The 17656-nt window shown below is 35.1% G+C and overlaps 1 protein-coding gene across 6 annotated transcripts in view; it reads right to left on the bottom strand.

Annotated features, from left to right (window-relative positions):
• The window catches only part of Epha5 (EPH receptor A5), a 367297-nt gene that overhangs the window by 14140 nt on the left and 335501 nt on the right, over nt 1–17656 (bottom strand). For all 6 annotated transcript variants that reach the window (XM_085836803.1, XM_021161798.3, XM_085836802.1 and 3 more), the window contains 3 exons: nt 15674–15883; nt 12021–12170; nt 1716–1909 (listed from right to left, as the gene is read on the bottom strand). In XM_085836803.1, the coding sequence (XP_085692929.1) occupies nt 1716–1909; nt 12021–12170; nt 15674–15883 (554 nt within the window). The remainder of the gene's footprint in view (nt 1–1715; nt 1910–12020; nt 12171–15673; nt 15884–17656) is intronic.

The raw sequence follows: 17656 nt of genomic DNA on the forward strand, positions 1-17656 counted from the left end.
AAACAAATACAAGTTTTTACAATGATTTACTTTTAGATCTTTCATCCTCCCTGTGACAGCTCCCTGGATGGATATCTAGATCTGATGGCTAAACCTGTTTCTCACCTCTTAGGTCCCAGCAGGACACAGTCTAGAGAGGTGAATAATTGTTGAATGATGTAGTATATTGATCTCTGACCATTAGGCAAAATATTATAAAAGTTTTAAAGATAAAAATAAATAATCAGGTAAAGAGTCTTTGAAAAATAAATTAATGAAACATCACATTTTTGAAAATATTCAATTCTAAGGAACACTCCCATGATGAAAGTCTAATAGAGTTTGGAAAACAGGATCATGAAATATACAAATTTTGAGCTATTCAAATATTATTCATTTTGTTGCTGGGGTCATCAAATCTTGTGACATGATTGAGAGTGGTTAATGCGCCAGGAACTTAAACCCTGCAGAATTAGTGGTCAAGTATTGGGACTAAGTCACATAGTCTGAAAGATATGCACAAGCATAATAAGATGCTATATTCTATAAACCATAAACCATATATAAGAAAATACTATATACCAGATGCAAGAATGTAAAAATGGTGATTATGAAAAATCAATATGATTTAGAACATTAAGTGCTTTTCCCTCATCATCTTTCCTTATATTTATTTGTGACAATCACCTCATCATCATTCAAAGATATAAATAAGAGAAAGGCTTCATATTGACTAAAGGGAAATTTAAAGTAGTTATTTAGGATGTGACATATGGAATAATTTTAAAGAAGTTATAGGCTTCAGCTGTTACCTTAGAAAGTTCAAAGGACATCAACAGATTTTGAAGGTTCATTTCTGACTTCTGTTAAAACGAATTTCTGCCCAGTAAACAAGTGTTACATAAAGACCATAGAATTCATGCAACTTCATTGTAAGCAAGAAATTTTACTCAGTTTACTTTACTAGGCATCCAATTCAGCTACTAGCATGATTTCCTTTGTTATAAAAGACATACAATGACATTAAATACACTGAAAGTAATAATCTAGTTAGAGGGAACACTTCAATATTTTTCTGATAAAGAGAAAAATATATTTTCCAAATACTCAATATCATTTAAATGTATTCCTATTGCAGTTCAGAAAAGTGGAAACTATGGTTATTGGCTTAACACATATTTCAACAAGATTATTCATTTATCAGTTTTAAATCTTCCAACTGAATACTAAATGATGAACCAAATATCTCTGTGCAAGCAGATAAAGTCAAAAGAGTCCTCACTGTCATCAATGTTCATAAATTGAATGGTATGGTGTAATTATATGTAAATGACCATTGGTGAAATATATTCTAAAGAGTTCATGGGTAATCACAGTTGTACATTGTATTAAAATGCACCAGTGCTTTCTTGGCCTCTTATAATCTCATTTTTTTACCTGTATATATGCTCCAAACACATTTGAATCCTGTTTTCTAATGCTATTTCAGTAGAGCTCTGCATTTCTTTTCATGACAATGACACATTACACAACTAGGTTAGGCAAAGGTCCTTCTAGGTATAATTGCTCATTCTTCTGTTTCTTTCAAGGGGGAAACATTATGGAAGACTAGAGTTAAATAAACTAATGCCATACAGATTCACACATTAATACATAACTGACTAAATTGATAAAATATATATGACATCAACCTGATTAGATATACTAATGAAAATTATTCAAGTCTGGCCTGGTACCTGCTCGACGCATTCACCAGTGTCTTCAGACTACTTGGGTTCCGTATCAGTTTGTCCAGCATGTTGACGATTTCATCAAACTTGGGCCTGCTGTTTCGATCTTTCTGCCAGCAATCCAGCATTAATTGATAGAGAGCAGCAGGGCAATCCATGGGGCTTGGCAGGCGGTAGCCTTCTTCCACTGCCTTGATCACCTGTGCAAAGTAAAAAGAGAACCAGGTCCATACCATCAACAAGGCAACACAGAAGAGTCTGAAAAAAACCTTTGTCTAATTTCTGATTTTGTTCTTACTTTTGTTTTACTGACCAAAATTACTATCTTATAAGGCACAACTACTTTTATTTGTTGTAAAACATTTTTTAAAAAGGGGGTGGGGGGTAGGGCTTTTGAACATGTTGCAAAGCTAAATGGCCAGTCTGGCAGCCTGGAGTAGTGGCACACTCCTTTAACCCCAGCACTAGGGAGGAGGGGCAGATGATTTCTGTGAGTTCGAGGCCAGCCTGGTCTACATACTGACTTGTCAGTCAGCCAGCACAATGTAGACAGAACCTGTCTCAAAGATCAAAATCAAAAACAAAAATAAGACAAAAAACAAAATACTGGTGAGTTTTACTTGTAACCTTTGTGGCGGTTACTTTATAAAACCCATTGCCATCAATGGAAAGAGAGACCCATTAGACTTGCAAACTTTATATGCCCCAGTACAGGGGAACGCCAGGGCCAAAAAGTGGGAGTGGGTGGGTAGGGGAGTGGGGGGAGGGTATGGGGGACTTTTGGGATAGCATTGGAAATGTAAATGAGGAAAATAACTAATAAAATATTTTTAAAAATTTATGAAATTTAAAAATAAATAAATAAAACCCATTGCCATAAACAGTCCATATTTTATTCACTTTTACATTTTATAATCAAATAATGATTATGGATTTTTTGCAATGTCTCTGAATGTATTTTTTTAAGTATATGCAGTCATATTTTCACAGTACAGGAATGGCAATTTTATTTCAAAAGAGACTTTTGGATGGTAAATGATGGATAAGTCAAAGGCTAAATTAGCATAACTGCCTCATGTATCATTTAATAATGTCAAGGTCTGACTGTTTATTATCATCTTTGGATTTCTGTCAGGAATTTGAAATCAGTTTCTACTGGCAAAGGCATTACGAATATTTATTTTAGACACATGTATGAGCATCAATCTCTTTGTGGGGATTTTAAAAACATGGATAATATTGGTGCTGACATCAAAATGTTTAACTGCAAATAATATGTGTTTGTATTACTAAGGTCTCTTTAATTCATTTATAAAAATTTCTCCAAATGTAACTAAGGAATACATTCTCAAAAACGTATTAAAAATACACTTTCAGGTAATCAACAAAAGGCAAACTATTCAAGACATTATTTTTATATAGGTGATGCATTAAAGCACAGGCATCTTGGAAAATAAAAACAATAGATTAAAAAATAACTCTCAATTAAAATTTAGGAAATGGAAATAAAATTCCAAACATGACCACGATGCATTCGCAGTACCATTTGACCTGATGAAACTTCACTTATTTACGTACTTGTCTTTAACTGTTTTATGAAGTGGTATTAGTTTTTTTTTAATGCTCTATGGTCACCTTAGAGGTCTAAAGACAGTAGCTTAATTCATTAAATAGTATTAACTTAGTAGAATTTACTTAAAACTTAATACTTTGCAGCATGCTATTCTCTAGATGTTTTCAATGGACTCTGTTTGTTCTTTAGCATATATGCAAAACTGTAGTATTTATAGAAAATGTCATGGATTTGCCAGTGACTATGTGGGTACACAGGAGGAGATAGAGGGCAAAAAAAGATGGCCCCAGATGATGCTCACACAGTACTGATGAGTAAATTCTCAAAATAATATGAAAAATTTAAAGTTTTATTTCAACTGAGCATCTAGTCTTTATATATAATTGTCAAATGGATAAATTAAACCAATTCTTTGACTTTAATATATGGACAATGTTTTTTGGGTTTTTTTGTTTTTGTTTTTAGGTTTTGTTGTTTGTTTGTTTGTTTGTTTGTTTTTATTCTATGTGATTTTTATCCTAGAGATTCATGTGATGAAAGCTCTATCATCGTTCACTAGGTTAATAGGCGACTCAAGAGGAGGTAAAATCTAGAGGAAGAAAATTATGTCACAGTGTATCATTCCTGGTAGAGCTTAATTATCATTCTAATTATGCTGAGTTATATATTTTTTCTTCCTTGTTTCTCAATTATGCTTTGAGGCTTCCAGGAGTTTGTATCCCAGATGACCTGGCTACATGCTGTTTGGACTACTCATCCTTCAGAATCTTGAACAAGTCAATAAACATAATTTCTTTATATGCTGCGGTGCTTTCAATGATAATGGCATTCTAGGCTGACATTTGGTGTTCCTTTCCCAGTTGGAGGAACTGCTAAGAAAGATGTAGAATTTAACTTTGGTAGAGGTGTGTCACTGTGGTCAGACTTTGAAGTTTCAAAAGTCTCATGCCATTTCCAGTGTGATATTTGCCTCTGGTTTGTGGATCAATATGCGAGTTTTCAGTTGTTACTTCTGTCAATAAATAGCCATTGTGCTTTAGTTTGACCTCATCATAAACTCTAACCCTCTGGAACCCTAAGTGCAATTCAATTCAAAGTGGCTTTGGCCTTGGTGATTTATCAGAGCAACTGAAAACTCATTAATACAGAAGTTTCTACCAGAAAGTGGTTATTTTTATGTCAAGCCCAATCATAATGTTCCTGAAGGAATGTGGAAGATCAGGGACTTTTGGACAAGAAAAATGTTTGATTGTTGTAAGTGGAGAAAAGTGTGACTCCCTGATTGAATTTTGAAAGACATTAGTGCTTAGAAATTTGTGGAACATGGAGGCCTAATCTAGGAGTATGGGGTGGGGAGCAAATTAATAATAGGCTGGAGACCATTCTTGTGATCTATTCGCAAATAATCTGGGTAGTTTCTGCCCTCTTCCTTGGAACATGCCTGAGAGCAAGTCTAAATTTAAAGTAATGGACTAATTTCTTTGAAGTGCATTTCCTGAGAGCCAAACATTGACTTTGTCATGTGAAAGACAACATTAGTTATGCTAATGCAGGTCTACAATGAACATGAAGAAGTAGGGCAAAACAAAAACAAAAACAGACACAAAAACAGAAACAAAAACAAAATGTACAGTTTGAAAGGAAAATGAGCACCAGGATGTTTACTATTAAACTCAAAGCATGTGATGAAAGAGATTAGGGCATTAAGATTTAAATTGGAAAATATGGGAAGGTTCCATCAGGGCAAAATCCTGCAGAACTAAGCTTACAACCAGTGAAACCAAAGTGGCAAAAGGAATTTCTTGCTCCTAAAATGCACATATCTCAGAAGCTGACTGAAACACATGCAGATACTTACAGCCAACTTTTAAACTGAGGTCTGGGTCCATATGGAAGAGGTAAGGGAAAGACTGAAGTAGCTGAAGGAAGGGAGTGTAAATCCCATAGGAAGAACAACAATATCAACTGACCTGGATCCCTGAGATCTCCAAGAGACTAAGTCACCAACCAAAGAGCAAATTCGGGCTTGTCCAACGCCCCCAGGACACATCTAACAGAAGACTGCCTTATCGGACCTCAGTGGGAGAAGATGCTTCTAATCCTTCTAATGGTTTAGAGATGCCTCAGGGAAGAGGGATGCCAGGGAGGTAGGGAGATGAAAAGGAGAGGGGATTGGGGGGCACCTATGGGAAGGTGGACCAGAATGGGGGGCAGTATTTGGGATGTAAATAAATCAAATAATAAATTAATAAAAGAATACAAGTCAAAGCAACCATAAGTATGATTCAAGGGACCAGGATACACCACCAATTTGTAACCAAACATTGCATTTGTCCATGTAGTTCTGGTTTTGAGCCATGAAAGATACACAGGTAAAAGAATCTTGCTACTCAGAGAACTGTTGGTCCAGGCAACGTATACCAAGTTTGTCCCAACATGAAAGTTCTGAGAGGGCTAAAGACCTTAGAGGTCATTGCATAACCCTGCAAACATGAAGCCAAAATCTAATTGAAGACTCCAAGATGTTAGACATGACAGCGCCAGTAGATATCAGATGAATAAATCAGAACACAGAGAGTGGTAGTAGCCAGAGATTTATGTCACAGAAAGGTTTTCAAGCTATAGCCACTGAAATGATTACACATTGGATAGGCAGCTACAGTATTTGGAGTTTGTCCTGTTAGGTTTTGGTCTATTCCCTATGACCTCTCCCCCCTCCTGCCCCCCCCCCATCTCCCATTCTTTCCTCTTGGATGTTAACTTATGTTCCATGCCATTGTATTTTGGAAGAAAGTAATTTGGTTTCTCTCTCTCTTTCTCTGTTTTTGGTTGAATTTGAATTTTAAAGGGGGCTATATTACTGGGGGGGGGGTTCTTGTTTAATTTTTATTTGTAGATTGAGATGTAAGCTTTCAGCTGCCCCTCCAGCCAAATTATTTGGTGCTTGTTGCCATGCTGCCCAGGATTGATGAAGACCTAACCCTCTGTAAGTAGAAGCCCAATTAAATTATTTCTCCTGTAAGTTGCCTTGGTTGTGGTGTATTTTAGTAGTAGTAGAAAAGTAATTTAGTTATATGCCATCTTGTATTAAATATTGTTACTATAATTAGAATGCACTAAGACAACCAGTTATTCATTGTGATTTACAGCACCATTTATATACATATTTACATAAAATATCAATATCAGACATTGAAAACTGTATAGGATTGGTAGGAGATGTACACCCATTACAAAAGTAGATTGATGCATTTTAAAGCTCAATATTCTTGTGACCTTTTATGTACATTATAGACATCAAAAGCACTAATAAATCTATTGGATTAGCACTTGCAGAATTAAAAAGAAAATGTATGGAAAATAAACTGCCTAAGGAAAGAAAAAGTAAATCAGAGAAGTGAATGAAATACAGATTAGTATAATTACTGACAGAATTTTGAATATATCTGTTTAATAGAATATAACTACTCGTATATTCAGGAATACATCCAGAGAATGTCAATATGTTTAAATATAAAAGTATTACATCATGAAATATTAATTTTTTATTTTGTGTTATGGTAAATGTTGATATTTAAATTTTTTTCTAATAACAAATTAGATTCCACTAACTATAGGATACTATCAGTACTTCAGAAGTCATGTTCTCATGATTTTGAAAATCAACTCACTCATTCATGTGCATTTTCACTGTGACTCCTTTTGCTCTGTGATGCCATAAGCAATCCTGAATCAAAGGAAGATTATTGAATTCTGTTTTCCTATCACAGAGGGAGGTTCTGTGAGATTTAGAGTATGTTCTATGAATTTATAAGATTATACTTTATTGAAACAAAGGCCCTCTTTTGGAGTCAGATCATATCAGGAACGTAACTATTATATGATAGATAATATCAAGAATGTAGAGATTATATGATCTTATGATCTAAGTTCTAAAATTGTAGAATTATCTCTGAGGTTGTTTATTTTTATGTGATTTATTTCCCATCTGTCACTCTGTCTGTCTGTCTCTCTTTCTTTCTCTCTCTCTCCCTGTCAATGAAAGCCAGTGTTTATTGAGTTCAGTGTGTCTGCTTTGTTGTTATTTGTGCAAAATTGAAGCACAACACACTTAGTACAGTATCCATAAATGAAATGTCACTGATGACTAAAAACTAAACAAATAATACCCTACATTGTACCAAGGGGAACTTTTTAGAGAGATTTGTGACTAGATGATCATTTTTTAAGTTACATATAGTGGGGAAGATCTGGCCAATACTGAACTTCAGGTTTTCCTTCTTATATTATACTTGAAGATACAGCATGGGCGTTTCCTTCTATTATATTCTTGAACTATTCTTTAGAAAATTATACCAAAAAAGAACCTGAAGTGACTGAAATTGGGAACATAAACTAACATTGAATAAGAACTAATGATAAAGATAACAAAGATAGAGGCAGTGACAGAAACATTAAGTGATGCTACAGTACTGAATAAGCTATTAACCACAAAAAAATTACAAAACAACAAAAAATATATATAATGGTGGAGATTTACTATATGACATACAGGTAGACATAGTTCACAATGGGAAGAATGATGAATAGATAGTTTGTAAATTCTTCAACTTCCGGTCCCTTGCGTCTTTTTCCATACAACTCTATAGTCCACCAACTAAAGCACTATTATGGATTTATCTGTCAAATTGCTGAGTTGACCAGTGGCTTTTAGCACAGAGGTTGCCAGTTAATGTGCATTGAAGTTTGTTCTTAGACTTAGGGTATTTGATAATGTCATTGGTTTCTATTGGCATGAAAACAAAGACTGACCAAAGATTCTTTGTGGGGAAAGGAACTATTTCAGCTTAAGGTCTGTAATCCATTCCTGAGGGAAGTAAGGGCAGGAAATCAAGGCAGGAGCCTGGAGGTAGGGACTGAAGCAGTGGCCTTGGAGGAATGTTGTGTACTGGTTTACTTCTCACATAACCTTTAGCTTGCTTTCTTTACATTCCAGGACTACTTACCTAGGGCTGCTACAATAGGCCGGGTCCTCCCACATCAAATATCAATTAAAAAATATTCCTCAATGCTGACTGAAGGCCAGTCTTACCAGGACATTTCTTTTTAAATTGTTCCCTGCCCCTCAGATGACTCTAGCTTGGGTCACATTGATCAAAACTTAGACAACTCAACAAATTAGAAAGGCTCTGGGTAGCCTACTAAGTCTCTAACTGGAAAGTGAGAGACTTGTGGAGAAAAGTAAGACTTATACCAGTATAGACTTCTTGTCTCTGGAGTATGGGCAATCTTAGAAAATATACATAGAAGCACACAGAAAAATTCACCTACAATTAGAGTCATAGTTTAATCTATGACTTCACCTATTATAATTTTAACTCTAACTTATATAATGCCAAAATCTGATATGTATGGACTGAAGGAGTCATTACAATTAAGAAAGACTAACTCAGAACTCAAAATATCTCAGGTATGGTAGAAACTAACACTGAAGGCTGGCAAAAAAGGGAATCATATTTCTATAGCATGATATAGAATCTAAACATTGTACAGATGTCATTTGAGGGCTTTGTGACAGCACAGAAAAAAAAATGAGCCTTGGCACAAATTAAAAGCAAAACTTACAATGGGTGCAAAGATGATATAAGAATCTGGTATTTACATGAAAAAAAACTGTAGAAAACAAGTCTTGGTCTAGCCATCTTCAATCTAGATTCATGACTACTTATTGAAATGAATATCTCACACACACAAAGAGAAGAAGTACATAATAATTCAGTTGCTATAAATCAGAGCAATTGTGGTAAATCATAGATTTTAAAAAGTATGAAAAAAGATTGATATGTCTACTGTAAACTTTATTTTGTGACATTAAGAAAATCTCTGAGCTTCTCTAGGCCCCAGCTTTCCATTATAAAGGAGAAATAATAATAACATCTCTGAAATTTGTTAAGTATACATATACAATTATAATTTCAAAGTATTTATTTATATAAATTTCATTTATAGACAAATACATATCACAGGAATCACATGACATTTTTGATGTAGTTCCATTCCTTAAAGCCCAAGATTTTTATTAGATATTTCTTTACTTACATTTCAAATGTTATCCCCTTTCCCTTCTGAAAACCCCCTATCCACTCCCCACTGCCCCTGTTCACCAACCCACCCACTCCCATTTCCTGGCACTGGCATTCCCCTATACTAGGGCATAGAACCTTCACAGGACCAAGGGGCTCTTTTCCCATTAATAACTGACTAGGCCATCCTGTGCTACATATGCAGCTGGAACCATAACACCCACCATGTGTGTTTCTTTGGTTGGTGGTTTAGTTCCAGGGAGCTCTGGGGGTACTGGTTAGTTCATATTGTTGTTCCTCCTATGAGGCTGCATAAAGTTCAAGTTTGAAGACAATAGAGACTTCCCCACTAGTTGCAGAGAAGTATACGTCAGTACTCATTTTCTCAAGCCAAGTTACAAAATAAACTATAATAGGTGTAGCTGACTCCAGAGAGGTGATAGAACTCATCATATGCTGATGATATGGGAGAAAAATGCTAAGATGTAAATCTAAGGAAAGCTGAGGTGTTTCTCTGGCTATGCACTAAAGGAAAATTGAAGAATATAGACGTGGCATCACAGCTTGGGTTAATCATTCCAACTTTGGAGCAATAGAATGCCTGCAGCAAGAACTGTAGGCATGGTGAAGCAAGGGTTTATGAGGAGGAAAATGAGCAGCAAGAGATAGTAGCTTTAAGAAGTGAGCTAGAGGGCTGGAGAGATGGCTCAGTGGTTAACTGCACTAACTGCTCTGCCAGAGGTCCTGAGTTCAATTCCCAGCAACCACATGGTGACTCAGAAACCATCTGTAATGGGATCTGAAACACTCTCCTAGTGTGTGTCTGAAGAAAGCTGTTGTGTACCCATATAAATAAAAATAAACAAATCTTAAACACAAAAGAAAAAAGAAGTGAGTTAGACTCCATTGTCCTCTCTGGCTTTCCAGAAAACTCTTACAAGTGCCTGTGTAGAGAACAGACACATTACCTTAAATTACAAGTATTAATGTGAATTGATATCCAAGTGTTTTCCCATAACAGCTGCTAACAACTTATCATTAAAAAAAAATCACAGGGCCCCCAATGCAGGAGCTAGAGAAAGTAGCCAAGGAGCTAAAGGGACCTGCAACCCTATAGGTGGAACAATAAGATGAACTAACCAGTACCCCCCAGAGCTCGTGTCTCTAGCTGCATATGTATCAGAAGATGGCCTAGCTGGCCATCAGTGGAAAGAGAGGCCCATTGGTCATGCAAACTTTATATGCCTCAGTACGGGGGAATGCCAGGGCCAAGAAGTGGGAGTGGGTGGCTAGGGGAGTTGGGGGGGAGGGTATGGGGAACTTTTGGGATAGCATTGGAAATGTAAATGAGGAAAATACCTAAAAAAATTTTTAAAAAATAGATGACATAAAAAAATCAAATATGTCTCAAGTTTTCTGCTTCTCTTCTTAGACAAATCCTGATTAATCCACGTACAGATTTATATAAATGAAAAGGAACAACTATTTGCAAAACTTGGGTTGCCATGGCCCACAGTTGGGGCAAGTAGCTTGAAATGAACCTGAGATGTAGTTTTGGCTGGACTTCAAACATCAGTGACGTTTGATCAGTGTTAATTGCTTGTCTGGGATTGTTGTTGGAAAAAAAAAAAAAAAAAAAAAAGAACTGCAAACTGGTAGTATCTGCCTAGGAACCCGTGACAGTACACACAGGAAAGGAGATACTATAGGGTTACGATACAAAAAATAATTGGAGAATAAAAACAATGTTTCCAATAAGGATGCTGTTAAGATTGTTTAATATACATGATTCACAAAGAAATAATGAACTATTAGTTGACAAATGGTTAATAAAACACTATAAAGCAGTTGTTCTTAACCTCCCAAATGATGTGATCCTTTACTATAGGTACACGTGATTTGATGACTCCCCCAACCAGGAAATACTGTCACTGCTACTTTATAAGTGAAATTTTTCTACTCTCATGCATCATAATGGAAATATTTGATATACAATAAATCCGATATGGGAGCTTGTGAAAGAGTCATTTGGCCCCCAAAGGGGTTGTGACTCATAGGTTGAGAATCATTGCTCTAAGGCATCAATACAAGATATAAGCTTTTATAATTATTAACAGAAAGAAAAATATCAAATTTCAATATGATCCAGAATTCAAAAGGATGAATTGAATATTAGTGATGGAAAATGATCAAAGCAGACTCTAACTCTTTAACAGTGTCTTTCATGTCAGCCTTATATACTTCTAAACTTTGTATTTTTAGTGTAAGAAGGATATTTGCATTTCTGCCTATTAAAAACACAATATAACTCATCTTATATTTCAAACATTAGCCATCCAGCATTCATTGGTAGATGGTTTGCTGCTCCTTCATCATCTTTAGAAATGATACTGGCATGAACTCAGTGGAGCAACACTACAATACTGCTAAACCTTGGCAGGGGATTTGAGGTTGGTTTGTTTTGTTTTTTCTAACTGTAATTTACTTTCTTTTACCTCAACTCAATTTTAGCTCTTGCATAAAAAATATTTCCATGGCAAGAAATGCATCACGTGGTAAACAGTGTATTTTATATTTTTCAAGTAGCTATCAGTTCCACAATTAAAATACTATAAGAGTTACAACTTGAAGAAGAAAGAGTATCTCTTTACTTACATCCTGATTGGTCATCTCCCAGTAGGGTCTCTCTCCATAAGATACAACTTCCCACATTACAATGCCATAGCTCCAGACATCACTGGCAGAGGTGAACTTTCGAAAAGCTATTGCCTCCGGGGCAGTCCATCTGATTGGAATTTTGCCTCCCTAAAATTAAAACACACACACATATATGCATATCAATGTAAATATACATATAGTTATTACACACACATATATATATACATCAATATTAATACATATATATTTCTATTCTTGCATACATCAAGGGTATTCGGTGATATTGCGGCTTCTTTGAGAAGATCTAGAAAGAGATGTAACATTTTTAAGTGAATCTGTTTGACAGCAGGCAGTCTCTTTTCCCATCTCCCATCCCATGAGCACGTGTAGACTAACAACTAATTGGCTGTCGGGAAGGTTTCTGCTGTAAATTCTGTTTGACGCTTGGAAGGCATACAGGATCTACATCTCAATTATAGTGCTCAGGATGGCAGCGCTGAGTCGGGGCGGGGGCACTCAAGCACATCAATGAGGCAGATGCTGAGACTGGCAAAGTAAAGGACCCTGAATAAAAGTACAGGATTCTGCATGGCTTTTATTAAACTGCAGAATTATAAGTGGAATATCTCAGTTATTAAATAAACCCTGAGATATTTTGCAGTTTGTAAGACAAGCAGGGAAATTCTCCATACCAAACACTGAAAGATATCCATCCCTCGTCATTGTTTTATTTCTGTAAGACTTGACTTTTTTTCTCCTCTTAACTTAATGGCATACTTTTGTTTTTGTACAGTTGGAATGTTGAACCTAAGAAATGCTACTGTTTAATCGGACTAATCAAAAGAGTATTGAGCTAAGGGTATTCAGAAAAAAAAATCACATTTTAAAGTCATTTTTCTGTCTACTTGCTGAGACACATTGAGAGAAATTCCATTACAAAACCAAACCTTTCAAGATTTTTGAGAAACAAGTTTAAAGTCATGATTGACATTTTGGAAGAAATAAAACTTAGACTTAATATGTTTGTACACACACACACACACACGTCTGGAATATTTTTTGGCGATTGTTTTGACTAGTAAGTATATATGAGACAGTGCATCACACAAACATACATGACATGCTTATTTTAATTTGTTTCATTTCATTTGTCTGTTTTTTATTTAACTTTTAATTTTTTTATGTTTTTTTAAATTTTTAATTATGTATATGTATATGTGTATCGGGGGATACCTATGAATGAAGGTACTGTAGAGGGTCCTAGATCTGACAGTGCTTGAGTACCAGGTGGTATAAGTTGCTCGATGTGCATGCTAGGAACCTAACTCATGTTTAACATATGTTGTTTACTAGGGAATTATGTGCTCTTAAGAGCTGCCATCACTTCCAGTTGCTGACTAAATTTGTATTTCCTTTTTTTTTGAAATAGAATCTTGCTTTGTAGCCTAGTCTGGCCTTGAACTTATGGCTCCCAGCCATCTTCGTGCCTCAGTATACTGAGAGTTAGGAGTGGTAGAAAATCATTACATTTTGCATGTTATGATTAAATTATCTCTTTCATGTTTTAGTTTATTGATCATGCTGAACTTCATCCCTAAATAGTTCCTCTTTTCGTTGGAACAATATGTGTGTATCACTAACTTTTGAGAGTCACAAACCTGACTCTTTCTCACTACGTGTATTCTCTAGAACTGCTGCCACACTACATTTGTAGAAGGAAACCTTGAATGTATCAGGGTCTCTGGTTATACTTCAAGTGCTGATACATAACACAGTGGGAAAATCTACTTTTAATTTAACTAAGACACCCACCCATCAAAACAGCAATAGACTTTCCATAACCTCAATCTTGCACGGGCCAACGTTATTAAGTGCAACTCTAAACACAGGAGAGTTCTTAATTGAGTTTTCATTTAATGAAAATAATGGTAGTAATAGGTGTAGAAGAGACGAAACTTCTCATCAATTAATTCATTGATTAAATGAAATGACCTTTGGAAGTCTTTGTTTGCTTAAACAAATTACTCTTGCTTTTTCCTCATGTTACAAATCCTCAAAAATCCATGTGCCACAAGTCAAAGTTGGCAAAATGAAACAAGCTCACTGTATAATCTATTAAAGATCTTCTTATTGGACACCAATTTTTACAGTATAATTTTATAAGGAGATACATAATGCACAGATTATATATTAAGAATTAGCAATGATGAATCTATCATTCTTTATTGAAACAAAGTTAGTCCACCTGTGTAATGTAAGGATATAAAATGCTCAGATGTTGAGGATATCCAAGGTGATAAAATTGAATTTATTTGGATTTCTTAAACACACAATAAAAGGTTCAACTTGAAAATGTAAAGCAAATAGTCTGTCCACAAATTCTTTTTATAAAAATAGTCAGGGATTTCCTCGCCTAATTTTTGTAACATTATTTAGGGGAAAAATTTGTTTGGTATAAGCTGTATATTTATTATAGCTATTATGCTGTGAGTAGTTACCAATACACCATAGATGTAGGCTTAATAGTTATTGTATGTTGTAAATCAAGCAAGGAGACATTTCAATAGCTTCAGAAATTCAAAATTTTAAAAGAGATGAAAGTTGTCTTTCCAACAACATAAACTCAAGATGAAGAATAAAATACTTTTAAAATTATGTCACAGTTGAAGACACCATAGTAGAGATATTTTAAAATTTCCAGTAGTACTATCTATATATGTTTATATGTGCATATACCCATACCATTTCTTCATAAATTTATCAAGTAAATATATATGTGTGTATATATATGTACATATATATATATATATCATATAAGAAATTCTGTATTTAACTTGCACTTTATTTTAAATAATTTATAACACTCTCTCTCTCTCTCTCTCTCTCTCTCTCTCTCACACACACACACACACACACACACACACACACACACTGCATCTTTTTGAATTTACAATTTCTGTTAGAATTATCGTTATTTGCCTCTGTCCCCAGTAGGAATTTTTTGCTGCAATAAAACACCAAAGTAACTTGGGAAGAGAATGGTATATTTGGTTTATGCTTACACATCACTGTTAATCAATTGATGTCAGAACAGGTACTCAAACTGGGCAGGATCCTGAAGGCAGGAGCTGATGCAGAGGACATAGAGGAGTTCTGCTTACTGACTTGTTTCCTGTGGCTACTCACCTTGCTTTTTATAGAATCCAGAATCATCATTCCAGAGATGACACCACATATAATGGGCTGGGCCCTTCCCCAAGAATTACTACTAAAAAAAAAAGAAGCCCCACAGATTTGCTTACAGCCCAATCTTATGGAGGCATTTTCTTATTTGAGGCTCCCTCCTCTCCAGTTACACTAGCTTGAGTCATGTTGACATAATAATATTATGTTAGCCATAATAATAATCTTAGAAAAATTAAATAACTGAGATTTGGACAGTAAATATTTTCATTTATAAGTTTAATATTTGAATTTGCTTGTACTAAAAGACTGTAGAATTGGATTTTCTAGTCTCTCTTTTCTCTCATGTTTTCTCTGTCTGCTCTGGGCCTTTTTGGAGGAATGCCTTTTTGCTACTTCTTTTAACATCTTTAAAAATTAAATGACTCTAGTGTAGTGTGTGAGAAATGCATTCTGTTAGATCTTACCCTTGTGGTGTAGGCTGCCTCAGGATCATCTTCCAGTACCCTGGAAAGTCCAAAGTCAGACACCTTGCACACAAGGTTACTGTTGATTAAGATGTTTCTAGCAGCAAGGTCCCTATGCACGTAGCCCATGTCAGAAAGGTACTTCATTCCTGCAGCGATGCCTCTCAGCATGCCAACAAGCTGAATCACAGTGAACTGCCCATCGTTTTTCTGCAAAAAAACAGTATAACGTTAGGTTAGCAGTACAATTCACAGAAGGAAAATTTGGAAAAAAGCTGTCTTTCAACCTTCAAATTAATGTTAACACATTTCAAGATGCAAATGTGATTTATACTCAAGGAAAATGAAAAATATTAGAAACCACAAACTTAACTGATTATGGTGATCTGGTCTAATGAAGCAAAAACTTTGAAAGCCCTTCAAAACTTCATTCAGAACACACACACACACACACACACAGAGAGAGAGAGAGAGAGAGAGAGAGAGACAGACAGACAGACAGACAGACAGACAGACAGACTGCAAATAGAGGCATTTCAGAAAAAGGGTTTTAGTTGGAGAAAAAAGAGGAGAAAATAGTGTAATAGAATAGGTAAAAGACTCAAATTCATTATATACATATAGAAAACCATCAAATAATAAAAGTAAAAAAAAATAAATGTGTAATTATGCTCTGAACATAGCTGGAGACCAAAATCTACAGGAATTATACAACTATGTTCAAATATGTTGAGGATATAATTTCCTTTATCAAAACATATATTCAAGGCAAAAACTTTAGTACTATACTTCCCATAAGGATTTGTATGTATGGCAAAATTGCTTCAGAGAGAAAAAAAGCAAATAGCCTTAAACTAGCCTAGCATGTTAATGGCAGTGTCCTTGTTTCATAGGTAATATTCAGAGTTGGATGATGGGATATTCATTAAAAATTGTTTATGATCATGCTATCTTTTATAAGAATTTCCTATGTACTCCCTAATTATTAATTACCATAATCTATAAATGCGTATAAAGGCAATATTAAGAAGACACATGAAAATGATACATTAATTACATATTCTATTCAAGAGTCAAACATTGTGAGTTTGATTTGGTAGTATCTCTGAGGGCATGTGAGTCTATAACAGTAATAATACTTGAACACTGAAACTGTATGTACTTTTGATTTCTCCTCTACCAATAAGAACCAACACCCACTACATTGACATAATAAATTTCCAGACTATAGGTTACTCAGCTATAATAATGTTACATTACTTTACACAGGCTATATACAAATAAAGTGATGTGATATCAATATTTAAAACCAGGAGGCTTGCATATAACTGGTTTATTCCTGAAGCCCAGAATGCATGATTATATTAGCTATAATCTCAGGCTGACTACTTCTCTGATTCTGCTGATCCTTATAGGCATCACAATGCTTTACAGACTCCATTTTGATATCTCCAAGCAATGATCTGTGTGAAAAATTTAGATATGTTTTATTAATGTCCACTACCATGGACATAGAAGAGTAGAGTGTATCTATAGCACCCACTCCAGGACAAGGCACATAATGAAAGACTGGCAGAAAGAATGGAAGAGATGAGGGATGAGAAAGAGTGCTATGAAAGGCTGTCTTTTGGTCATGACTTGTACACAGCATTAATTAACTCACTGCAGCTGTGGTCATATGCACAAAATCTGAACAACATGGCATTATTCAATATTCAATCAAGTATGGGGAGGGTATCAACAAAGCCTATTCCCTCTTTGAGATTATTAGCTGCATCTTAGCTAAAACAGAATCTTGTTTTAAAATGTGGTAACCACTGGCAAGTTGTACATGCTTTAGCAAGTGACTTGACTTTTCTGCTTATTTAAGCTACACCAATTATACATACTAATATAGTAATCGCGCGCGCGTACATGCGCACATGCACACACACACACACACACACATATGACATACACACATGAAAATCTATTAAAATCAGA

This window comes from Mus caroli, unplaced genomic scaffold (genome assembly GCF_978045245.1).
Source record: "Mus caroli unplaced genomic scaffold, Mus_caroli_1 scaffold_4, whole genome shotgun sequence".
In the NCBI taxonomy this organism is placed as follows: Eukaryota; Metazoa; Chordata; class Mammalia; order Rodentia; family Muridae; genus Mus; species Mus caroli.